Here is a 27,794-nt window from a genome sequence, read left to right as displayed (position 1 = left end):
ACCACTCCTTGGAGGAGAAACAGAAAATGTTATAGCTTCCGACCCATAAATGCTTCGGAGGTTCCTTGAACAACAGCCTGCCGTTTGTATAGCGCTGTTGTCGCCTTTAGTGAGAAAGAGTAACACGGATATCTTCACATTAAATGAGACTGATATTGGGAACGCTTGTCAGGGTTGGTAATCTGTGGGCTCGGGATTTGCACTATGTGGGTGGAGTTTGTGTGTGTTTCGTGTCAGCACTGATTGTTTCATGTGGGCGTCTTTGTTAATTGTTCATCTACACCAGCTGTTACTCATTACCTGATCCCTGCTTATTGCCCTGTCTTTCGTCTTGTGTTTGTCAGAGCGATGTTTGCAGTTCCCTGTGTTATGCCTGGTCTTTCTTTCCTGTTCTCTGTGTTCTTCTCTTCGTTGGATCATCTGTGCCTCTGTAATCCCATCCACTCCTCACCACTCACGGATTATACCTCTCACCCCCACGGCTCGCTCATCTCAGTTCCTGTGTCACACTCTCCTGCTGCATCTCCTCACCGCTACTTCCTGGATCACCATCAGACATTGTTACTTCCCGGATCGCCTTCAGACTTCGTCCTTCACCCACCTGTTATCCAGTTTTATGTTACTCGTGTGTCTGTGTTTATTAAATATACTAATTGCTTGCACTTGCTTATTCGCCTTCTTTTGCCGTTACAACCCTTAAGAAATTGTACGGGCATTGAAGTCGATGCAAGTGGCGACCACTGTGATGTCTGAAGAAAGGAATCCTATTCTCGTAGCACCGCTGCTCACACAGATGTTGCATGACACACAGGGCAACACTGGTGACAACACTGATCAGAGACATCAAACAAAGAATCAGTCAAGATTAAAAAAAAATATATATATGCTAGTGTAGCAGAGAAGAACACCCTCTACACAGCATCAATCCTGGACCCCTGCTTTAAAACCCCAGAGAAGAAACAGGAAACCTTTGCCAGAGTGGTTGATGAGACTATAACCCTTCAGGTAATCAAACATTTAACAGGATAATAATTCTTTGAAGGACTTCCACATTTAAAGGTTGTAGCACTTATGCTAATTTTCACCTGTAAATGCTGCAGTAAATGCTGCAGTAACCCCTTTAACTAATGTTGCATTATGGCACTGCTGAAGGATTATGCCAATGGAAGAATAAGGAGAGAAAAAGTCTTCAGGGACCATGATGATCTCCTGCCCCATGATGATGAGTGGCTAATAAACCGATTTAGGTTCCCTAGAGCTGTGCTTTTGGATCTATGTGCTGAATTGGGTTCCAGTACTAGAGAGGGCCACACGCTGTAACCATGCCATCCCTGTCCAAATACAGGTCCTCAAATTAAAATGCTGTTTGCAGCAATGTCTGGTTTCCCAAATGTAATCGGTGCAATTGACTGCACCCATATTGCTATGAGGGCTCCATATGATAACAATTGTGTTTATGTTATCAGAAAGCATGTGCAAATTTGACTCTAAAATGACCCTCATAAACTTTGTGGCATGCTGGCCTGGCTCAGCACATGATTCCTTTATTCTGGCACATAGCAATGTAGGGAACCGAATACAGACAGGGGCAGGACGTGATGGCTGGCTTCTTGGTGAGTTTAACAATGCATAAATTGTGGCCAATTGTCCTGATATAGCCTATAACATATTATGTTATAACCCTGCAGGTGACAGTGGCTACCCCCTGAGATGTTGGCTCCTCACCCCATTTTTAAATCCACACAGGAGATGCGCTACAATGAGGTCCAAGCTCTTGCACGCACAGTTGTGGAGTGTGCCATTGGCCTCCTTAAATGCAGATGGCTTGCTCTGGATGCCTCAGGTGGCAGACTTCTATACCACTATACAATACATTTATTGCAATTCTACAGATGTACAAAGCTTTACACACACACACACACATATGTCATGTCAGTTAGAAGTGTAGAAATATAAGCTTTAGCGTAACCATAAATAGTACATAATTAACAATAAATACAGATAACATAAATTAAATATGTAGTTAAAGGGTTATGAAGATGTACTATACCTTCAGATCGGACCACTTTTTCTTTAGTTCTGCAACTGTCCGTTCTGTCTCACTGATGCAGTTGACAACAGCAGCAACACCTTGCCACTTGCATTGCTTCTTTTTATTAGTGATTCTACTGCTGTGGCCACCAAATAACGTTGTTTTCCGGGCCTCCACCTCCCCTACAAGTGTGTGTATCTCTGTGTCTGACAAATTACGTTATTTTGCTCTTTTCTCACCTTTCGCCATTATGCAATGTAACAAATGCACAAGTGAATGCAAGGCTCATTAATATTCAGATTAGCATTCATGAGGTGCTTTGCATTGAATATTTATGGTTAAAAATGGGCATGTACAGGGCGGGGTATGAGTCTGATTATCGTATGCATACTTGCAGATAATTCGCGATTTATAAAGGGAACAATGACTACGTTTACATGCTGTTAAAATTCGGGTTATGGTCGGGTTAAGGTTACTATTTGGGTTTCTGAAACATTCGGGATAACCCGTTTACATGCGTGAGCAGAGAGAGTTACCAATCCCGATGTAAACGGCGACGCACGGTTAGCGTCTGGACGTACGGACAACAAGACGTAATATGCGTCATTTCCGATTCTTCTTCCTGTATCCAAAGACAACAACAGCTGCAGCAGGCGGATAATTAATAGTTTGGGGCAGATAGCGATAGCCTTTGTTTGCGCTTTGGCGCTGGTACTGATCCACCAGCAGCACTTGACACTACTGTGCCTCTATACTGCACGCGGGGTTTTTTTATGCGCCGTCTCTACTCAAAAGACCAAGATTCCTTGCGAATAGAACATGCGCAGAACACACATTTTGATGGGGATATGCCGAAACGCGTTTACAAGACCAAATATTCGGGTTAGAAAAGGGGTACCCCAGGTATAATATCCTGGTTTTTAAAAACGGGTTTTTGCCGGTGTTTACATGGCCGCGCGCGACCGGGTTATTGCTAATATCCCGGTTTTAAACGGGTTATTGGCTGCATGTAAACACAGTCATTGTCAGGCTCAACATTTCAACTCTGTTGTATGACTAAATGATAGTAAACAACGGTTTAAGAATTAAATAATAGTTTTGCAAAACATTAAAATTGTATGATGTCCTAAATGCCATGTGGTGCTACTGTCTTAGCTAAGTATGGAGTTAGAGCTACTGTTAGCCAAAAACTTCACCCCGTCACATTTTTTTTATTATAACAGGGTTAAATCGTTGTGACAGGGTTGAATGTTTGACACTTCTTAGTAGATTACTCAATTGTAGACTTGTTAAGGAATAGCAACACCCCTCCACAAAGTCCTGATAATCAAAATGCAGAGCAACCTAGATCTGGGTCCTCGAGGTCAGGAGTTAATTTAGATTAGATGAAGTTGAGTGTAAGTTAGTGTGTGTTAGTGAGAGTAAGTGTATACTGTGTCTGAAAGTGTATATAGGGGTTTGTCCATGTGAGATTTTAAATGTTGGCAGCAGTTTTGGTAATTATTTATTTTAATAATTGAATTTAATAATAATTATTATTATTATTTATTTATTATTTGTACATTGTCAATGGTGATACTGTTGAGCAGGCACTTGAGAGGATGCCATCAAACCTCCCAGCAACCATGTGGATACATCAGGTGGTAACTCTTACTCCAGGAGAGATACTGTCTCGTGATGTCAGCTGTATGTGCTCGACCCAGAAGCAGTTACAATGCTTGTGTTGGAACACAAATCATTTCAGCTTTGTTAAGAAGGTGCCAGATGCTGTGTCACAGAGGCAAACACGAATCTTTGGGAAGACCCAGAAGTGCTAGGGCAGTGGTGTGTCCTCACATATGATAAAGATTTGTTCCCAGAAAACAAATCTTTGCGATGGATGAAACGCATGTTCAAGTAAAATGCATGCACCGTGTCGGGCCAAACAGACCACTTGCATTTGGTTTATGGTTTATGAAGTAAATTCATAAATTATTTGAAAACCTCATACAGTGTTTATTTAATGCATGAAAATGACATAAATGGCCTTTGTTCTAGGAGGACACTGAGATGTTCTCATAAACCCAATTGTTTTCTTAATGCTGGGGAGGCTAATTTTGCACAATAATGCAGGTAACCAGTCGATTATTGCATTTTTTTTATAATATGTCCCTTATAAAGTTTTTGTTTTATTGACAAGCCTAATATAAATTAAATTAAACACTGGACAATGCATCAAACAAAAATGACAAAAATGTCGTTTTTGGAAGAGAATAAAAGGAAAAGGTTCCTAACTTTTTGTACCTAAACGTTAATATTTAGCCTTTAATCTCACACAATGACTCATGATTTGTTTGAACATATATTTTCAAAAAGAATAAAACTCTGAATACATAAGTTTCATTATCTGTTAAATTGAACGGGACTTTTATTTTGGCTTGATGGTGTGACGTAATAAGTCGGCGCCGCGCTCCTGCTTCTGTGATTCAGATCAGCGAAGGTTTGTGATTTTAAACATTTAAAATAATGACATATAAGCTGTTATAGATTTACAAACAATGTAAAGTTACTATTAATTAATGCAGCTCTGCTCTATCTGTCATTATCGTGTGAGTAAAGCTCAGATGAATCGGTGAAAGACTCAGTTTATAATAAACACCAGTTCAGCCGCCGACAACAAATGATGGAGAAACTATTCGAGTGTCTTTTTATTGATATGATTCAGTTATTCGCGCTGCCAAAAAAGTGTAACTTAAACGATAAAAACAAACACAAATGTGGTGTAATGACATCTTCTACGAAACAACTATTAAATCTAACAAATTATTAAATTGGCTACCAAATAAAAACGACAATTATGAAGTGTCTGTAATTTCTTAATTCTTTTATTAATCTGTAACGTTAGTGTTGCTGTTTCTTGTCTTAAGGTGAATAACTCTCTCTCTTTTACAAGTGACTGACTGAAACTGTTCAGCTGAGAGAGTTAGTTTGGGTTAATTTTCTTTCTGTTAATTATTCTCATCTTAAACAGATTGTCCACACACAGAGAAACAAACACTGGTGAAACAGCTGAGATTCATGACACACTGTTTATAAAGATGGCCTTTATTAAAGAGGAGACTGAAGATGTGAAGATTGAAGAAACATTGAGTCTGAAACAAGAAGATACTGAGGAACAAACAGGTTGGATTTCATTGAACTCATCTGAAAAAATAATATATTTGACAGTAAAGTACAGAGTTTGAGTTGGGATACAGATGTAAATTTATCTTTTAATAATATTAGCACCAGTCTGAGACAACTTCTGTCAAATTAACAACATCTGAAAAAAGTGTCAAAACCATTTTAAATGGTCTGAGAGTGAAAACGGATCTGACCATAAAATCCTGATTAGATCTACAAATATAACAAGTTTGTTTAGAGATGTTAAAGTGCTCCATTAAGATATTTGACATTTTTATTGCATCTGCTGTCTACAAACATCTGACAGATGTCTAAAAGATGTCAGCCTTGCATGCACTGTAAATCATCTAATAGATGTCTATTTAATATCTAAAGGGAAACATCTAATAGATGTATTGCAGATGATCAAACAATCTAAAAAATACGTCTTGTAGATGTAAATGCAGACATCAAATAGGGTTAAACGTACCTATTAAACTCTACATTCAGACATTTTTACTGCACAAGATATTGTTTTTAGTACAAGTTGTTCAAATAAAATTATAACAACTAGTGTTGCAAAAGACCCGGTACTTCGGTACCAAGTCAGTACTAAAAAAATGTCACAGTACCAGGGTACTGAGTAACCGATCAACCCGGTTCTTGACGCATACAGTGCTATGATTTCCTTGAAGCAGAAAACGTGGACGGAATCTCAAAATCCAGTCATGAAAATTAAATCTCACGTTTTAATATGGACAGTCAGGGAATTTGTCAAAGTTAGCATAAATTAATCAAATCAAATTTCCATATGGACCAGAATCTGTAAATGTTAAGCCGCAAAATTTGGCTGAAATATGAGTCACTGTGTGAATGAATCAATGGCTACATAGACTGAAGCGCATGACGCTTGCAGTAATTTCAGCATCTGCTGAGGACATAAATACATAAACAACATCACCAGAACTGTTCTGAGTCACTTCACAAGCATTTTACCGTTTCATTTGAGTAAAACCTATGTCTATTTAAAGGTATTCACGGTAACCCATCAAAATAAAAGTTCATTTTCACATAAAGGCATTGTGCTAGAAATATTACTATTATTTAGTAAAATGTATGTGATACTGCTACTACTGTTGAAAAAAATTCATACAACTTTATTTTTTAAAGAAATCACACAATATTTCTTCCATGTTGTAATTTTAATAGCAAATCCCCTTTATTTACCAAAAAAGAATATGTGTTTAAATTGCATTAATTAAAAGACAAATTAAATTTGGGTGAAATTTGTTTACTGTTTTTCATAATTATATTACTTGTAAAAAAACTTTGAACACAATTGTAAATAAGTATAAAGAATGGCATCCCTTTTTTTTAAAATTAGCATATTTTTGTGTTTTGCTTTGGTACCGAAATTGGTACCGAGAGCCATGGATTTTCACTGAAATCGGTATCGAATACTGAAATATTGGTACTGTGACAACACTAATTACAACACCTCTCTCCCGAGTCTGCATGAACGGCTCTAATAGTTCCTGCATCAAAAGAAGGCCATGCTTTCTGAAAAACGAAATGTGCCAGTCTGCATTCGGTGCCTGGTTGTGAAATGTCAAGCTCCTTATCATAGCCGCCTGCTGTGAGCTTCAGTGTAAATATTGTGTCAAAATCAAATCAATTTGAGCGTGATTTAAACCCAGATGATTGTAATCACTCTTAAGATTGTCTGTCTTGGGAACGGTAGCGTGTCTCAGACGTAGTGAAAACTAGAGGTTGACCGATGTATCAGTTTTGCAGATTAATCAGCACGATCCAAAAATCCAAGCTGATAGTTTTCCAGGCTTCGTCTTTTGCTGGAGCGGCTGAGGTTCAAACATTCTCTGTCACCAAAACAGATCACCAAAATATTTTATTAACCTGTTAGATATGGGGATAAACCTGTTTATGGGGAAGTTGTGGCCTAATGGTTAGAGAGTCGGACTCCCAATCGAAAGGTTGTGAGTTCGAGTCCCGGGCCGGCAGGAATTGTGGGTGGGGGGAGTGCATGTACAGTTCTCTCTCCACCTTCAATACCACGACTTAGGTGCCCTTGAGCAAGGCACCGAACCCCCAACTGCTCCCCGGGCGCCGCAGCATAAATGGCTGCCCACTGCTCCGGGTGTGTGTTCACAGTGTGTGTGTGTGTTCACTGCTCTGTGTGTGTGCACTTCGGATGGGTTAAACGCAGAGCACAAATTCTGAGTATGGGTCACCATACTTGGCTGAATGTCACGTCACTTTCACTTTTACTTCACTTTCAGATATATTTATTAACCTGTTTGATATAAAAATACATGAAATCAGTCCTGGGTTGAAAAGTAATGGGTTGAAAGTCACATGTCTCATGAATTTCTACTTCAAATGTGAATGAGATACAATGAAAAATGAGATTCCTGCAACCAATTTTCTGAGACTGTCTAGCCACCCCCCCCCCCCCCCCCCCAAATATAAAAAAAATATTTCCCAACTGTATTGAAGGCTGCAACTATTTTAGTCATTAAACATACCACTGCATATTTTTTTCAATTTGTAAAACACCAGACAGAAACCTAGACATCATATAAGTGATTTATTTGAGCACTAAAAAAATACAGTTATAAAAATTTGAGTAAGAAAAATAAAAAAGATTTAACTTTGTATAGCAATTACATAACATCCTGATATTGCTAAAAATTCAGCATTTACAATGAATTACAATAAAAATACGTGCTGATGGCCAGTTATAGAGATGGTTATAATACAAATGCGCCATAAAGTCACTAAATCACACTCTATTAATATAGATGGAGTTCACATCGATAGCCATGATTACACCGTAATAGCGAGCTGATTTGCACTCAAACAGATGGTAATCATGCAGATACATTCACATTCAACATAAAACACGCCCACAGATATATAAATTTTTTTGTTTTTTGAAAAATAAAATAAAAAGGCGATCGCTAAGTTCTGCCTCCACAGGTGCGTCAGAGTGCACCACGAGCCGTCATGAGAGAGTGCCAGAATTTAAATAAACAATCTTCCACCTATATTTCACCTTTTTGTTTGGTGGATCATCTCATTCTGTTTGTGACACCGTACTCTACAAAACCATGCCATTTTTTTTTACTACCAAGATGCATTTTCTGAGCATGAGTTATTACTTAACGGACACAAACAGTTCTGTCCCTGAGGAACTGAAATGTAAACAAAGGAATAATCATCCATATTACAACGTGTTGCTTCACTGGATTAAACGTTCTCCATGAGATGTTGTTCAGTGGGCCCTTATCTTCCTAACTAAACAAAGATTTACATGTGTGGATGTGTTTATGACTCGTTATTACAACGAATCAGGTATGTACTGCGTTTTCATTCTTCATGTTTTGATGTGTACTGCTTACACAAATCTAGCAAATACATTCTTTAAGTTAAGAAGCTTTCCATTGAAAAACAGCGATCTTTTGTCGAAGCTTGAGGCTTAGATCTTTATAAAGATATATAGTTTGTCAAGATTAAATTAGTCCCGCTTCATGTAATCTATTTGTAATTATTGACATGTGCGAACAATGGGAGTTGAGGACAAATTAACTGCCCTTACTCCCTAAACAAAAACACATCACAAAATTAGATCAAAATAAATGGCTGACCTCCCCCAACACTCCCAGGACTGTCTTAAAATAAACCGGATAAATCACATAGTAAGAAAAAACAACAAACAACCACAAAGCTGTTGGTAATGTGCTGACGAAGATGGAATCTGGAGCTCTTCATGCCACAGAAACAAATGCCAAAGTGAGCTCCCCGAGTGTTGGTAGCGCCACCCTTTTTAAAGTCATCCGCTTCAGGATCCACCAATAACGTTCCTTGATGAATAGCCAACATACTCAAAACAAGACACAAAAATAACAGCTGCTGGGGATTGTAACATTGATTTATGATCACCCATTCATAAAGACAGTCACTTGCTTCATTCTTGAATAAATTAGCTGTTCAAACGAATAATTCAATCGGAAGCTCAACCCAGCGGAGGTGAATTAAGACATCGGCAACCGTGAGCTGCTGGCCATTAAGTTGGCCCTGGAGGAATGGAGTCATTGGCTGGAGGGAGCCAAACACCCTTTTCTAGTCCTCACAGACCACAAGAACCACGAATATTTGCGGATCGCCAAAAGGCTGAATCCGAGACAGGCCTGCTAGGCGCTATTCTTCACCCGCTTCCACTTTTCCATCTCGTATCTCCCAGGGGCCAAGAACGTGAAAGTTGACGCCCTGTCCCGGTGTCACGCCCCCGAAGAAAACCTAGAAGAGCCTGAAACCATACTTCCTGAGAAAATCATTGTTAGCCCCATTACCTGGTCCGCAGAGACCCTGCAATCCCGCTACCATCACCCCGCCGGGTTGCCCACCGGGACACCAATACATCCCCAGGACACTGCGCACTCCACTCATTCACTCCGCTCACATATCTCTTGGCACTGGTCACCCGGGGGTCAATGATACCCTCTCGTTGCTAAGAGAATGCTTCTGGTGGCCCAACATGGCTTCTGACATCAGAAGGTACGTGAATGGATGTACAGACTGCGCCATCTCTAAGAGTCCATGCCATCTACCATCAGGCAAGCTCCACCCTCTGCCCGTCCCTAATCGCCCGTGGTCACACCTAGGGGTGGACTTTATCACTGATCTTCCTCCTTCCGACAATAATACCTGCATCCTAGTCATTGTTGACCGATTCTCTAAATCATGTCGTCTTCTCCCTCTGAAAGGTCTGCCCACAGCCATGGAAACAGCCAAGTTGATGTTTAACCATGTCTTCAGATACTTCGGCATTCCAGAAGACATCGTCTCCGATAGAGGTCCCCAGTTCATCTCCCGGGTATGGAAAGCATTTAATTCATTCCTAGGTGTGGCCATCAGTCTGTCCTCCGGATATCATCCCACCTTCTGCCATGGCCACCAGAACTCTTGGAACCAGTTCCTAGGGTGGGCCGAATACGCACAGAACTCCCTGCGACAACCTACCACCGGACTCACTCCATTCCAGTGCGTGCTCAGCTATCAACCACTGCTCCTCCCATGGTCAGGTGAACCCTCGGACGTCAGAGAGAGCGAGAGGGTCTGGGAGCGGGCCGTGGGGAAGGGGGTACTGTTACAGACACGCCAGGTTCCACCTCCTACCAACCACAGCGCACTCCCTCACCTGAATACTAATCACTCCCACCTGATCCTCATCCACCTGCAATCACCTCAGCACTACAAATACCACATACACGCACTCAGTCAGCGTCCGGTCTCATTTGCGACAAGGTCTTACCTGTATGCTAACTCTAAGGACTAACTATCTCTACTTACCTCTCTCCAGCAGCTCCCAGTCTTCATCGTGCGTGTGTGTGGTACACCCTCTTCCTCCAGTGTCAAACTCCCTCATCTACGGATCCATTCTTCACTGCCTCCAGCACCATCACTTCACCCAGGACTTCTCACTCCTCTGCGTGTGCCTCAATAAACTGTGTTTCTGTTACTTACAGCCTCCTATCCTGGTATTCCGTAACATATATTAGCGTAGCACAGAATTTTTTGGATCTAATGCAATTATTTCCAACATCCAAGTTCCAGGTTATAATATGCAAAAGTCTAAGCATTAATCTCCTAATTTTACAATAAGTTGAAGATATAAAATAAAGTTTTAAACATCTAAAAATTTCACATTTTTCTAAATGGCCAACAAACAGTGTGAAGATGGAGACTCATATCTCAATGTGCAATGATCAGATTGACTTAAAATTAAAGGAGGTATATAGTAACAAAACACATCAATAATTTAGGATATCAAGTAATTATTTTGTCTTTTTATGATTTGATCTCAGAAATGGAAGCGTGCTCAACGGGTACGTGAACTTAATATGTACATTTACCATAGACGTAAGCTATTTTATAACAGATCCTACAGTACAACTTAATGAAATGTCTCATTAAAACGTACAACTTGTGAACATTTCAACATAACATTTACCGTAAAAAACAGTCTTGTTGTTCAGTTGTTGTCCAATTAGGATCTGGTCAGTGTAGAAATTGCACTGCCCCTCTTCCATTGATTGGATGGCTGGGTAAGAAGTGACAATCACAAGCGCTGTGTTTTAATCAAAGCTAAACAGTTTTTCAAATCTCTGCAATGATTGACAAACAAATGATTGACCGAAAAATTATCTCTGTTCGGCCTTTCATGAATGAGGCCCAATAACTTTATTTATGATGCACTTTCAGCTATACAACTTTACAGATGGCTTACATTCACATATACAGTTGAGGCCAAAATTATTAGCCCCCTTTATGAAATTAGACAAAACTTTTGATTTCTCCATGGAAATGACAATTAACATCAAGTGTTTTATAGTGTATTTGTTTCCAAAATAACAAAGACAAAATGTCCACTAAGTTTAATTAGGATATTTAATTGAAATAGTGAGTTGAAACAAGAAAGGGCACAAATGAGATGTCCAAAATTATTAGCCCCCTGGTCATTAATAGTCAATAGTGTACCCTTTCTGAGCCACAACTGACAACAACCTCTTGGAGTAGTTATTTACTAGGTTGGAACAGGTCTCCTTAGGGATATTAGCCCATTCTTCCATTGGTTTACAAGCATGGACATTCACTTTGATAATTCGCCATAGATGCTCAGTAGGATTGAGGTCTGCGCTCTGTGCGGACCACTCCAGAACCTTGGTTTTGATATCCTTCAGGAACTGTTGGACAAATTTCCATGTATGCTTTGGGTCATTGTCTTGTTGGAAGTCCCAGTGACGACCTAAGGCTAGACTACGAGCAGATTTCTACATTCTCAAAATGTCAACATAATTTTATTTTTTCATGATGCCATGGACCCGAACAAGGCTCCCTGTGCCCGAGGCTGCAAAACAGCCCCACAGCGTGATGCTCCCACCACAATATTTAACTGTGGGAACTGTGTTCTTAGGGTTGAAGGCCTCACCCTTTCTTCTGAAAGATAAACAACATCCATGTGCCTAGACAGTTCCAGTTTAGTCTGATCAGACCAAAGCACAGACTCCCAAAACTGATCTTTACCTTTCAAATGTGCATAGGAAAACCTCAGTCTGGCTGTGATGTGCCACTGTTTGAGTAAAGGGGTTCTTCTGGGATGATGGCCCTGAAGCCAACTACGATGAAGAGCCCTCACAACTGTGTTCCTTGCAACATCAACTCCAGAAGAGGCCAGGTCAACAACAGTCATCTTGGCAGATGTCCGGGTCATCTTGCTGACATATCTGACTATTTTCCTCTCCAGAGTTCTTGAAATCTTGTGCTTACGAAGTTTGTTTCTTACAGAATTTTTTTCCTTGTACTTAGTGATGATGCAACTTACAGCGGCTCTAGACACTGTGAAATGTTTGGAAATGGCAGTATAGCCTTCCTCCTTATTATGAACCTACACTATCTTCTTTCTGAGCTCAAGACTTATTTCCTTTGTCTTTGGCATGGTGAGTAATAGTAGACTCTCCCAATAATGTGTTCAAGTGACCTGTTCCTTGGAGTCCTTTTATGATGATTGACTGCACAGGTGTGGTTTGAAAACTGATTGATTAATTTAGGTGCGTTTCGAAAGCAAAAATTCACATGGGGGCTAATATTTTTGACCACCCCATTTTCACTATATTTGAAACAAAGCAAGCCTAAAAATATATTTTATATTCCAAAATGTACCAATAGTTACTAAATGGCACTGGTGAATGTTTGAGTATATTCAGTTTTATCAATGCTGCAAACATTGGAAAGATCTTTAGGAAAATGTTACAAAATTCCTGGGGGGCTAATAATTTTGGCCTCGACTGTAGCTACATTACTTGCTTCATGGTCCAGCTCAGTGTGAACTATATAAGTACTTTAAATTCAATACCCGAAGGTCGACCATGGCAACAGTAAAGTCATCACAAATAGAATAAGTTTGGGGGTCAGGAATAATGTAAACTCCGATATGCGATAACAGTTTACAAGACTGTGTATGTGGTAAAAAAATGTGGTATTGTCAAAAAACCAAATCAATGCATTAAACCTTGCAGTGTAAATACAGCCATAATTGCATCCATGTGCTTTGTGAACATATAAGGTGCTACTGCCAGGCAGAATGTAAGTTCTCAAAACTGGTACACTATGCTCACAAAAGTGAACCTGAGGAACGTCCTGTGGTCTTCTACAGTCTATATGAGAAAATAAGATTCCCTAAGATCCACCACAACAAACCATGGTTTGGGTAGGTGGTGGCTGGGCCAAAAAATGTTGACAACCAAACTTAACTTAAGGCCAGGACACACCAAGCCAACTTAAATGAATTAGCAGTAACAAAAGCAGACAGTGTTGTTGCCTTGTGTGGGCAGCAACTGAAATAAAAAGCTGTACTTGAACACATCACTCAGACTACAGCCAACTGCAAAACCACACATGCTTCCTGTGCCTTTATGAGATGTAGCTCTCTATATCAGGAGCTTTTAATAGTACTTATTTATCATTCAAAAGGAGAAACTGATATGCAAAGGCGCTTTTGCTAACAATTTTGAATATCAGTTATGTTGATAACTTTAAGGGTTAGAAAATGATGTCATTACCCTTGTGTTGTTTAATATACTTATATATAAGAGATTCTTGTAGCTTCGAATAATTGTGGATGAACCACTGCTGTCACATTTTCCTTGCTACATTTCTGGACTATGCAGGGTTAGACAGCTCCAAATTCCATCGAAAATATCTTCATTTATGTTCCAAATATGAATGAAGGTCTTACACAGATGCTCACTGACGGCCTGACGTTGACCAATAGCTTGGTGTGTCCCGACCTTGTTTTGATGTCTGTTGTTTTTTGTTATTACTAACTTAAATTTGTCTGGTTTAACCCTAGACCTGATGCCGCTGAAAGAGGAGTGTCAAGAATTTAATAAAAAGGAAGAACAAAATATATATGAAAATTTTGATTTCACAAATGGAGAAAAAACTTCTGGTTGCTCAGTGACTGAAAAGACATCCACACAAAATGGAAGGCGCTCCTGCATTCAGTGTGGAAAGTTTTTCTCTAGCCATGCATACCTTGATGTCCATATGAGAATTCACAAAGGAGAGAAGCCTTTTACATGCAAACGGTGTGGAAGGAGTTTCACTGCCAAAGGAAGCCTTAACCGGCACATGAGGATTCACACCGGAGAGAAGCAGTTCACCTGCCAAGAATGTGGAAAAAGTTTTTCTAATAGGAGTCACTTTAAAGACCACATGAGTGTTCACACTGCAGAGAGACCTTTCACCTGCTCTCAATGTGGAAAAGGTTTCAATCAAATAAACTTTCTTAAAAAACACATCAGATATCACTGTGGAGAGAAACCCTACATACGTCCACAGTGTGGAAAGAGTTTTAGACATAAAGAAACATTGAACACCCATTTGAAAAACCACACTGTAGAAAACCCATTTGTATGTTGTCAGTGTGGAAAGAGCTTCAGATATAAAGCAACATTGAACACCCATTTGAGAGACCACACTAAAGAAAACCCATTCGTATGCGATCAGTGTGGAAAGAGCTTCAGATGTAAAGTAAATCTTACAATGCACAAAAGAGTTCACATTGTTCACAAACCAGATGGACCTGAAATGTCAGTTGCAATCCCATCAGTAGCACACTGTTTTCTATTAAAAAAGTAATATACTGTAGAAAATGATGCATTCTGGTCATTATCTTCCATTTTCTGTGATGGCAAAATTACTGGGAATTAAAGGGAACGTATTATACCCTTTTTTTTACTAGATGTCATTTAATAGGCATCCCCAAAATGTGTCTGTGATTCAGCTCAGAATGCCCCATAGATCATTGATTATATCACTCTGAGAATTACCATTTTTGAGTGGAAGCAAAAACCTGCTATTTCTGTGCATGTCTTTGCATGTAAATGAGCTTCTCAGAATAAGGTTTTACCTTTACAGCTTATGTCTTGGATAGTCTACCAAAATAAAACGTATATTTGGTTTTGATTATCATGGGTCCATTCTTCATACCTCACTTAATACGTCTGAGATGATTTGACAGGTGTCAGATCTTTTATGCTGCGGCGCCCTGGGACTAGTTGGGGGTTCAGTGCCTTGCTCAAGTCGTGGTGCCCTTGAGCAAGGCACTGAACCGCCAACTGCTCCCCATAAATGGCTGCCCACTGCTCCAGGTGTCTGTGTTCACTGCTATGTGTGCACTTTGGATGGGTTAAATGCAGAGCACGAATTCTGAGAATGGGTCACCATACTTGGCTGTATATCACGTCACTATCATCATGATAATTTATCTCTGGATAATTTGGTTCTTCAAACTAGATTGGTGGATGTGACTGAGAGCAGCAGTCTTTTATAGCGGTGGATTTGAAACTACATGAAACTGCAGACTCTGTTGCTGGTGAAGTCCCAGTGGTAAACTTAATTTTTTTAAATCAGTTCATTCATCAACAAAAAAATAAAAGATACTATGTACCAATGTGTACTTGCACTGTGGTTACATACTACATACACATCTAGTTACGGACACACAATATAAAGTAAGACCAAAATGATTACTTATTTAAAATAAGTGTTCTTTAAATATCTGAAAGTTCACGGACAATCAAAGTTGTGCTTTTTTCTTTTTCATTCAGTGTTATTGCTGTTTGATTATTACTGATGACATCATAAACAGTGGCAGCTTTACTAGGTTATGTTAACACTAATGCACAAATCTAATTCAACTGTTCCTGTTTTGAAAACATAACTGTGTTTACATCAATTTTTGTATAAAAGTATTTGGACATCCAAGTGCATTTGACTGCAGCCGCAAGCTTCAGGACAATACATAAAGTTCTGAAAGTGAAAGTCTGTCAGTACATTTGTTTCATGCATCTAATATTATTGAATTATTTAATTTTTACATTTTTAATTTAATTTAATTTAATTTAATATGTACTGCATTCCAAATGGCATAAATGAAAGCATCTCTAAAGTAAAATGCTGAAATAACAGCGGGTGGAAGCACACACTGTCCAGCAATCGGCATGTGTCTCACGATGCATATACTATGCAATAAAGCTGCTGCGCTTGTTTGTAGCGTGCACATGTGCCATGTGCAGAGGAAAAATAAAAGCTCAGAAAACGATTCAGAATCGTTGGAAGAGAGAATCGCGATGCATCTGAGAATAATTTTTTTTCTCCCACCCCATCGGACTACCTTTTATTTTACCTTCCACTCTTGATTTGTAGAAGTATTTTTTTATCCACACATATTTCCTTTTGAACTTTGTTCCTGTATAACTTTGATAGAGCACTTGATTTCCTGATCTTTTTATCTCAAGCAGATTAAATGCTTGATCTTTGGAGTGATCCATGGTTTGTCCGAGGGATACATTTATACTGTATTCAATTGTAAACTTCAGTCGATTTCAGGCAAGATAGTATTATAAAAGGCACTAGCTTTCTCGTTAGTACCTGTTACTTCAGATACATCTTGCCATGATTCAGTAGTAATCCATCTACCAAACTCTTTCATACTAGACTCTCTCATAGTTTGTGTTACTCGCCCTAAAAATGTCTCACTATTTGACATGTATTGCGTCAAAATAACCCTTTTATTAATGCATTTATAACTGCTTATCAATTATTTATAATGAATTTGTAAATGAGTTATAAGTCATTTATTAACACCTTTATAAACCCTTTAAAATAAAAATATTTTTTTAACTAGTGCATTTTCAAGCAAAATACATTCAGATGTAATTTTTCACATGTAAATATATGAATAATTGAAATTGCATAAACAGAACATACACACACAAACATACAATGATTATACACACTACACACATATACTGCACACACACACACACACATATATACAGTCGAGGCCAAAACTATTTGCCCCCTTGGTAAATATGATCAATAAAGGCAGTGAAAATTCATCTGCATTGTTAATCCTTTTGGTCTTTTATTAAAAAAATTCACACAGATGTATCCTTTCATTGGAATTTAAAATGGGGGAAATATCATTATGAAAGAAATGTTTTTTACTGTAATACACATTGGCCACAATTAATAGCCCCTTTTATTCAATACTTTTTTAAACCATTTGCCAGTTTAATAGGTCTAAATAATTTCTCCTATAATGCCTGATGAGGTTAGAGAACACCTGACAAGAGTTTAGAGACCATTCCTTCATCCAGAATCACTCCAGACCCTTTAGATTCCCAGCTCCATGTTGGTGCTTCTCCTCTTCAGTACACTCCTCTCATTTTCTATAGGGTTCAGGTCAGAGGACTGGAATGGCCATTGCAGAAGTTTGGTTTTGAGTTCAGTGACCCATTTCTGTTTTGTTTTTGAGGTTTGTGTTTGGATTATTGTACGGTTGGAAGATCCAAACATGGCCCATTATAAGATTTCTAAGAGTAAGTCACAATTTGATTTTTTATCTGTTGGTATTTGATAGAATCCATGATGCCATGTATCTAAACAAGATGTCCAGGACCTCCAGCAGAAATATAGGCCCGCAACATCAAAAATACAGCAGTATATTTCTTTGTACACATAGGGTACTTTTTTTTCTCTGTGTTCACCAAACCCATCTTGAGTGTTTGCTGCTAAAGAGCACATTTTTTAATGGGAATTTTCACTGGTCTTTTCTTAAAGCCACTTCACCAATTTATGAAGCTCAAATATATTTTGCTGCACATCAGAAATATATTCTTTGGTTTTTCTCATTGTGATGAATGATTAAGGGAATTTGGTCTTTGTTTTCCCTTCTCTTTATATTTCTGTGAAACAGGAAGCCAGAGCTGGATGGTTTCATGTTTATAATCATGCTGGAGTGCTCAAAATTGTGAATATGACTGGGAATATACTTCAGAGATATTTTACTCATAAGCATTTATAGGGGGGATAATAATTGTGACCAACAAGTATTTGAGAATAACGTTAATTTCATAATGATATTTCCCTCCGTTTTAAATTCTTATTATCCAATGAAGGGATACATTTTTGTGATTTTTTTTTAAATAAAAGTCCAAAAGGATTAACAATGCAGATGAGTTTTCACAGCCTTTTGAACATATTTACCAATATTTTTGGCCTCGACTGTAGATCATGCATGCCCACACACACACACCTATTTTGCCAATTAAGCTATTAGACTTTTTTCAAATGTTTAGTGTCCCCAAAAAAAACCTTCTCATCTTGCCCACTGATCTATATTCATCTTTGTATAAATCAGTGAATTTGCCATTATGATGTCATCTAGTGACATTTAGCTACCAGTTTTAGCTACTTTCAGTTGAAAGCAGTTGGCAACACTGCTAGAGATGTTTCTTTGTCTGTAAAGGCATCTATCTTACTGACTACTTCATCTCAATCAGATTCAGAATAGTTAAAATAGGATCTACATATACAGGTGCAGCTCAATAAATTAGAATGCCATGGAAAAGTTAATTTCAGTAATTCAACTCAAAATTTGAAACTTGTGTATTAAACTACTTCAGTCTGTGTACACTGAATTTAAGTCTTTGGTTTCTTTTAATTGAGATGATTTTGACTCACATTTAACAAAAACCCACCAACTCACTATCTTAACAAGTTAGAATACTCCATAAGACCAATAATATAAAAAAATGGTGAATTGTTGGCCTTCTGGAAAGTATGTTCAATTACGTACACTCAATACTTGGTAGGGGCTCCTTTTGCTTTAAAGGGTTAGTTCACCCAATTTGTAAAATTATGTAATTAATAACTTACCCTCATGTTATTTCAAACCCGTAAGACCTCCGTTTATTTTTGGAACACAGTTTAAGATATTTTAGATTTAGTCCGAGAGCTCTCAGTCCCTCCATTGAAACTGTGTGTACGGTTTACTGTCCATGTCCAGAAAGGTAAGAAAAAACATCATCAAAGTAGTCCATGTGACATCAGAGGGTCAGTTAGAATTTCTTGAAGCATTGAAAATACATTTTGATACAAAAATAGCAAAAACTACGACTTTATTCAGCATTGTCTTCTCTTCCGTGTCTGTTGTGAGAGAGAGTTCAAAACAAAGCAGTTTGTCATTTCCGGTTCGCGAACCAATCTTTCAATGTAACCGGATCTTTTTGAAACAGTTCACCAAATTGAACTGAATCGTTTTAAACGGTTTGCGTCTATATATATATATATATATATATATATATATTTTTTTTTTTAATCATAGAATCCTTAAATCCCAAAAAACTTTCAGATCCCAACAAATAGCAGCACAACTTTTTCCAACAATGATAATAAATCAGCATATTAGAATGATATCTGAAGATCATTATATTTGTGGTCACCTACAAACAAGAAAGATTTCTGTCTCTCAAAGACCTGTAACAACTTTTTTAACAGGCTCCTCTGTCCTCTACTCGTTACCTGTATTAACCCTCTGGAGTCTAAGGGTATTTTTGGGGCCTGGAGAAGTTTTGTCATGCCCTGACATTTATGCTTTTTTCAGTTTCTTATAAATATCTAAATGGGTAAAGTCTAATCTCACTGTAATCAGCACAAACTGGGCTGTAATAATATGTGAAATGCATGCCATGTACATGATTGTGTTTTTGAGAAAAAAAATGTTATGCGTGGTTAGTAAAAAACTAAAAATGTTAAATCACTTGAATAAGGCCATAAAACATAAAGAACAATGGTTCCTGGGATATTGGAGAACTGAAGCTTGCAGCCTAGAATTTTTCTTTCTAAATTATGTGAAAATCATCTTGTTTACTCACTTACAGAAAACAATATATTGATTTACATTTTCTAAGACACTTTTTGTTGGTAAAAGTCATATGCGAGTAGGTGTCAACTATCATGAATATCATTATGATTTACACCTGAGAAGACAAAGGGCCGCATAATGAGCTGCATAATGAGCCTCTCAGTCATCTGTGCCACTGAGAGGGAAGAGTTACAAGAGAGAATGTGAGAACAAAATAAAAGTATATAATTTTATGTTTGTAGTTTATTTAGAATATATTTAATTATCCCACAACATACTTTAATATCCACTTGGTGGAGCAGTTAAACAGTTTATGAGGAACAATCAAAGCTGACTTTCAAACTTTTTTTGGCATCATTACTCCAGTCACACAATCCTTCAGAAATCCTTTTAACAATCTGATTTTCTACAAGAAAAAAAAAACTTTTTTGTTAACATTATTATTATTATTATTAAGGTGGAAAAGAGCTGAGAATATTTTTTCAGGTTTTTTAGGGGGAATAAATTGAAAGAACAGCATTGTGTCTTACATTTGTTACAGTTACATTTATTTGTTACATTTATATTATTTACATCAAGCTTTTGAATGGTATAGTAATGTATATTGTTATTGAAACTTCATAATATTTCACTTGATTATACATTTAGTCAGGAATTATAGTTTGGAAAAAGTCTTTGGAGAAAGTCTAACTAGTAAAATGTTTACAAGTTATGTGAAAACGCTCTTCAGTGAAACATTAGAATCTGAATAGAGCGTTCAGCGCGGGGGCGTGGTCACATTAAAAGATAATAAAGGGAAATGGGAAAAACGGACATTGCGTTGTTTTACTATGGATTACTTTATCACAGAATATTTGTTTTCGGCAGCACATGATTAGTTTAAAAGTAGACATGTCAGGCTTTCTATAGATATATTTCTCATGTCTCTTCGTTGAGTATTCACTGAGTTACAGTTCATTTTAATGACGTGTTTATAAATGAAGATCAGCGCAGACAAAGGCTGCAGACAGCACACCTTGTTTGTTATCTTTATTTTATAAGTGCACAAAGTTTTGTTGTTATGTCTTACGATCAAAACTGAAAGTGTAATTTAAGTTCTTTTCGGGGTTATCAGGAGAAATTGCCTCATAACGCGTGAATCACCTTGAATCAACTGTTTGAACTTGTTATCAGTATAAAAGACACCTGTCCTGTGCGTTTGTAAATGAAGATCAGCGCAGACAAAGTGCTACACTGTGTACCATTGGCTCATTTTGTTGCCACTTGAAGGTGATTGGGCTCTCGGACGAGATCCAATTCGTCAGTCTCTTTCTGACGGTAACGTCTCCGTTCCCTCCTTCAGGGAACGAGGGTTAAATACGTACCCTAGACGTATGGTTGTGATATTAATGCAAAATTGATAGTTAAAAAAAAAAAAATTATGGAATTGTTTTATACTATTTTTGTGACACTCCTCCATATAAACACACTCACTGAGAAACTAAAAGATTGGGTAAAATTATATATGAAATAGAAAAATAAGTACAAAAATGTTTTTTTTTCCTTTACAAAATAGAACTTGTTAATGTATAATTATATAGGGACAGAGGACCAGTTCCATAGAGGGAAACAGAGACAGGAAGTGAAAAAAAACAACCACAAGGAGACCAGGAGGGAAGTGGACCAGCGGAGGACCAGGGGGAGGGACGGAGGGCCAGGTCCATAGAGGGAAACAGAGAAAAACAAAAACAAAACAACAACAAAACAAAGAGGCCAGGAGGGAGCGGAAAGTTCAGGGGCCCAGGACAGAGCCGACAGGGCAGGAATCCAGGGTGGAGCAGAAGCAAACTGGAGCCCATCGGGATGGCGCAGATGGAACTGGAGCCCACCACAGCCGAGCAGACGGGACTGACGCCCAACAGATCGGTGCAGAGAACCACCACCGCATTGTGGTCGAGATAGAGGCCCACCAAGGCGGTGCAGAGGGCCACCACAGCCGAGCAGACAAGACAGATGCCCACCTGGGTGGCGCAGAAGACCACCACAGCCGTGTGGTCGAGACCGAAGCCCACCAGGGCAGCGCAGAAGACCACCACAGCCATGCGGTCAAGACAGAGGCCCACCAGGGTGACGTAGAGGACCACCACAGCCGTGCGGTCGAGACCGAAGCCCACCAGGGCGGCGCAGAAGACCACCACAGCCATGCGGTCGAGACAGAGGCCCACCAGGGTGACGTAGAGGACCACCACAGCCGTGCGGTCGAGACAGAAGCCCACCAGGGCGGCGCAGAAGACCACCACAGCCGTGCGGTCAAGACAGAAGCCCACCAGGGCGGCGCAGAAGACCACCACAGTGGGATCGATGGCACAGGAGAGCAAGTCTGGTTAGGTAAGCCTGAAATAGAGAACATGAACAGGTTAAGGGTGGCCTCCGTGGCCCTGATGAGATGGTAGATGGTCTCCATGGCCATGACAGGATAGGACGAGCGCTCAGGAAGTTCGGCTGAGACGTGACGAGGCTCTGGAAGTTCTGCAGAGATGTGACGAGGCTCTGGTAGTTCAGCAGAGACGTGAAAAGGCTCTGCTATTTCAGCAGAGATGTGAAGAGGCTCTGGTAGATCCGTGGTGATTTGACTGGGTTCAGGAAGATCAACAGTCGCTTGACTTGACTCAGGAAGATCAACGGTGACTTGCCCTTGCTCATAGGTACACGGTGGACCCCCAAAAATCCAGGATCTCCACTTCCTTCATCTCCCACTCAGGCACAGGGTTATCCAGACAAGCATTAAAAAAGGTCTTTAAGTGCCTCATCATTGTATCCCATTCCTACCGCCATGGTCCAGAATATTTGTGCCAAACCACCCACCTCACTCCCCTCTTGACGAAGGGTGATCAAATTTAGGAACCTCCCCCTCCGCTCCTCCATGCTGGCTGGGGAACGGATACGAAATCCCACACTGCTGGATCTGGGCATGGATGGAGTCCTTCTGTAACGAATGCACACCGGAAACGAGAGATTCAAATGCAGTGTTTTAATGGGTAATCCAAAAATCAATATCCAAAAACAGGCAAGAGGTCGAAAACAAGAAAGGCAGTCCAAAAACAAGAAACATGAAAAACTACAAGGGAACATGAGAAAGCCGGGTGACGGAAAATAAGGACTCCATTAAACAGAATGAGACAGGCTGGTTTATATGGACAAGTGATAACAATGAAAGTGGAGACAGCTGAGTGCAATAAAAGGTGTGCAATTAACAGTGATGAATGGGACAAAGGCTTGTGGGAAATGTAGTGCCTGCAGTGGTGTGACTATGGGGAAGTGAGACCACTAGTGGACACCCAGGGAAACACAGACCAGACACTGTGACACTATTATTACAAAATTGAATGATGTTTTTGGACAAAAAAAGATTAAATAAGTAATTTTTGCTCCAAGTTATATTTTACAAGGAGGATTAGCAGACCAAATAGGTAATAGATTGGCATGCACCATGGATTTCGTACATTTTTTGGCTTTTTAAAACTTACATGTAGGTTCATTTATTTTAGAACCTCTACCTTCACCACCTTTGGAAAGGCTAGTATTACATTAAATTGACACATTTTTAACTGATTAACAATAATACAAATATAATATATTATTTTCAATAATACACCTTTGCATGACTTTTCAATTTGTTTTTTTAAAGTCAAGAAGTTTGAAAAGCCTTGATGAAATATTTCAAAGCATTGGCAAATTTGCTAAACCTGGGGCCAGAATTAAGGACTACGGTGTTTATAATGCAGCTGAGTTATGGAGAGATGTCTGCAAAGTTCCCAACACATTAGTAAATCGACTAAAAATTTGTAAAGCCACTGCACATCTTTAGAATGTATTTTCTGTTACGTAAAAAAAAAAAGACACAATAAAATAAATTCCATTGAAATGCCATTTTTTATTCTGAGAGGTTACTTTATGTTGCTAATAATATCTACTTTCAGGGTTCCTGAGAGAATCTGACTACAGCTTTAAAGGATGACAATGCTGAGGAACAGTCTGAATCTTCATGTGAAAAGGTGGTAAACTTAAAAAGAAATTTAATGGTTAAAAATGGGAATTACCAAAATCATGTCAGATTATTTATTATACATATGGAGATATCATTAAAATCATTATCTGCACAGCATGAACTTCCACAAGGCTGCAGGTTTTTAGATTTTAGCATTTACTTAGTTTGTAGTTTTTATATTAAGTACCTCCAATGCTTCTACTCATAGCAATCTGCTTGCATTGTAGTACATTGAATAATAACTTCATATCGAATTTGATCTTTTAATTGAACTTAATGTATCTTAATACATTATGCATATTAAGTGTTTGTTTTTTCTACAAGAGGAAAATGCTTAAAGGCCATGTTGCAGGTTAACCACCCCTTTTGATTAATGGGTACATAAATCACTCAAGATATGTATATCATTTTTAAAATGTCTCAAAAATAGTCTTAAAGACCTATTTTTTAAGTTTTTGGTATTAACGTTTTTTTTAGGCAACTCGGCGATGACGTCACGTTGGGGAGAAGTCGAGGAAAGGTAGCCTCAGTCTAGTATGAACTAACAACTGACTGGGATGAGGAAGAGGTGGCAAGAGCCAACATGTATGATGACCTGCAGCTGTGTAATTTCGAACCTGCCAGACGTGAGAGGGCAAATGAGGAATTGCCAAGAACTGATGTCCGTCAAAGCTTATTAAATGCATGGTCCGAAGAGAATGAGTGGAGAGTTGGTGAAGTGTCCTGGTGAGTTGCTATCATTTAGCATCGCAGCAATGAGCACTGGAGCTAGTCTACGAGCAGCAGTGCACAATAACGACACACACACATATATATATATATATATATATTATTATTATTTATTTAATTATTATTTTTTTACTGTCATTGAGTAGCACCGAGTGAAAAATCAACATTTTCTTTATATCTAGTGGCAGTGATCATGACGTTAGTTCAGATAAGTACCGGTAACCTTTGTCATAGTGTCGTAGAACTGGTAAACGTTGTCTTTGTCATCTAGAAATAGAAGGCATCATGCTAGCTATATGGAAGTTTCTAAGCGTTTATCTCTTCCTCCGGTGAAAATGTTGTTGCAAACGTAGCCGCGTGTGTGTCGCTGTGTTTGGCAGGTGCTTGTGTGGGTACTGTCCCATGGAAACTGCGCTAAAAAGCTTGTGCTGTAGGGAAGTGTGTGTGTTTGAGTCGATATCTATCTGTCTGTCTGTTTATCTATTGATATATGTAGTCTATCTATCTATATATATTTATGTATTTATCTATAATCTGCGCTATCTGAATACTCTCGTCTACTACTCGTCTCTCTCTAGTCAATCTCAATGCTCTCAAGGCGGGCTTTGGTAAATTCTCTCCCCAACGTGACGTGATGCAATGCATTATGGGGGAAAGGAGACCGCTGTAAGATAGTACCTACTTTTTCGTATTATATTCAGTTTTGTGATACCCAACAACATAAAATACAATGGATAACAGTTTAAATGTTTATTACCATCAAGCAAATTGCACAAATTCGTAAAAAAATTTACCCTGCAACACGGCCTTTAACGAAAGACTTTGTGCATTGCGTTCATATTCTGCGGCCAAGGTCCGTGCCTGTCTTTTTTTTGCAGGACCCTGTACGTTATAGTACTAAATTAGTGTTAATCGTTTAATCACCACCACAGATTCTTGTCTCCATTGGCAACATGCACGATTTGTGTTGATTGCAAGTGACGTCACAGGTAGCGTAGAGTGCAAGTAGCGATTGCAAGTGACATTGTAATTTTTTTTTATTTTTTCTTGTCTTCACCACCTGGCAACTGTTATAAAATTTTGGGAACTTCAAACAAAAAGTTATCAATAAATAGAACAAAATAAAAAATAAAGACTGCAAGTGACGTCGCTAGCGGAAGAACCAGTGTCTGAGTGTGCAAGTCTGAGAGTGCAAGTGAAAGCCTGCAGCCAGACCCTCTTGGAACATTCTGGGGTCAACCCCCCATGATGTTACAACTGCAACACACCACTCATCCACATTGTCATCAGTGACAAAGTGGGTAATATTTGGACAGTCTGGGAAAGGGCAAGAGCAAAACTCTGTGCAGGTCAAGCCCACTGAAAGACACTGGCATTTGGTGGCATCGGTGCAGTTTCCATCTTTACAGTAGAGGTGGGTGAGGTCTCTAACTACTTTAGGTGCTGGTGCCTTCTGGAACATCACAGATTAAATGCAGCCACCTTCTCTGAGCCTCCATCCTCTACCAACTGGGATCCAGAAAAGAGGTTTGGCCAGGTGGCTGTGATGCCACACTGCTGTTTGGTACATGGCTCTCAGCACATGTTGCTGGAAGCCATCTTCTGTTGGGGGTAGATTTGCTGCTGACAAATCTGTGGTAGATGCTAGTGTGTACCTCAGCACATCCAGGTTGGTGCAAGGATCACCCAGGTCATTGAACATTTGAAAGGCTGAATCATTGAGACTTTGAAGAAGATCCATGCCATCAATGATATATGCTGATGGTTCTTTAACACTTGGCAGCTGCTGTTGTCATCTTTAGGCTTCCATCATCAAAAAACAAAGAGGGTGGGACAGCTGCGAGTTCGTGAGACATCACAGTCTCCATGGACACCTCTCTTTGTTTGGAGACAGCCAGTAATCTTCGAAAGAGCACGTCTGAGTCCATGTGGACCTTCTAGATATGATAACTGCAACTGATGTTTTCATATCCTTGAAGGTTGCACACTGGTTTCTTTTCTCTGGCTCCCAGAAGCTCTTTGTTCTTTTTTGATTTTACCAGACGTTGTTCCATAAAGATAGCATTCTGAGATTCTTCTCAGATGCAACCTGACCACTTGCATCTTGATATCAAGATCAAAGGGATTCTGCCTCTGCTCCACAGTTTCCATTATCTTCTGTATTAAACATTGTATCGTAAAAGTTGGTATTATACCTTATATTGCTATCATATACTGTTGTATACCAACATTAACACAACATTTCCCCAAAATCATGTTTAATCTGAGATACGAGATTTATGACTTGGGAGCGGGGAGATACAAGGTTACGCACTCATTGATAAGAATGATACAGACACAGACGTCACTGCTGCCTGCAGTGTTCATCAAAGTCTGTTCATCAAAGTCGCGTAGAGCCTTTTGACAAGAGATAAGGCTTTAAAGGGTAAATAAACCCCTGGTCAGAGCCTGACTCCACCCACTGGCAATATTTGAAAAATGCTGAAAAGTGGGCAGAGCACAGCGGAAATAGAGGGGACAAACCGAGGGCAGGGCTGAGCAGGTGGGGCATGAACCTGAGACCCGCAGTGACAGATTAATTGACAGCTGTTGTCAGAGTCACAAAAATGGAGAGTGATTCTAGTGACGCAAGTAGCTTTGCAACAGAGCATTCATTTGAAGTAGAGGACTTTTCTCCCCCACCTTCACCTGAAGTGGAGGATGTCGAGGTGTCTGAGGACACAGGGCCAGGGCCTGAGCCATATCAATTCAAGCCACTGGCTCAAACTGCGGTCTTAACTCCCGGATTCTGATCGGCATCCGATGATGCTAGCGAAGCAGACACGCAAGAGAGAATGGGGCCAGTCTCTGAGTAAGGCACTGCGTCGCTTTTCAGCGTGAGTTTTGTGGAGAAGCCCATTTCCACCTCCATTGCGCTGGAGAAGCAATCTCGCATAAAACGCAGTTTGTACACTCCAGCTCTAGACGGGAACTCGCAGTCTTTCAGGCCAAGTGCATGCAACCACTGGCGCCTAATTTTCAAGTCTGCTGGAAAACTATATAGTCCGTGCTGTTGTAACCAGCACGTACCA

The 27,794-nt window shown here is 39.3% G+C and overlaps 1 protein-coding gene across 2 annotated transcripts; it reads left to right on the top strand.

Annotated features, from left to right (window-relative positions):
• The first annotated feature begins 4,420 nt into the window (after positions 1-4,420).
• Positions 4,421-15,223, top strand: LOC132140184 (gastrula zinc finger protein XlCGF7.1-like). Of its 2 annotated transcripts, none has more exons than XM_059549002.1 (3): positions 4,421-4,511; positions 5,043-5,194; positions 14,103-15,223. In XM_059549002.1, exons 2-3 carry the CDS (start codon positions 5,110-5,112, stop codon positions 14,891-14,893), a joined length of 876 nt encoding a protein of 291 aa, XP_059404985.1. In that variant the 5' UTR covers positions 4,421-4,511; positions 5,043-5,109; the 3' UTR covers positions 14,894-15,223. The 2 variants fall into 2 exon arrangements, with proteins under 2 accessions (XP_059404985.1, XP_059404977.1); XM_059548994.1 differs by lacking the exon at positions 4,421-4,511 and adding an exon at positions 4,562-4,711.
• The last annotated feature ends 12,571 nt before the right edge of the window (positions 15,224-27,794 follow it).

Source organism: Carassius carassius, chromosome 1 (assembly GCF_963082965.1).
Source record: "Carassius carassius chromosome 1, fCarCar2.1, whole genome shotgun sequence".
NCBI lineage: Eukaryota > Metazoa > Chordata > Actinopteri > Cypriniformes > Cyprinidae > Carassius > Carassius carassius.
The sequence above is the reverse complement of the archived record's forward strand: the minus strand, read 5'-3'. Positions and strand labels throughout refer to the sequence as shown.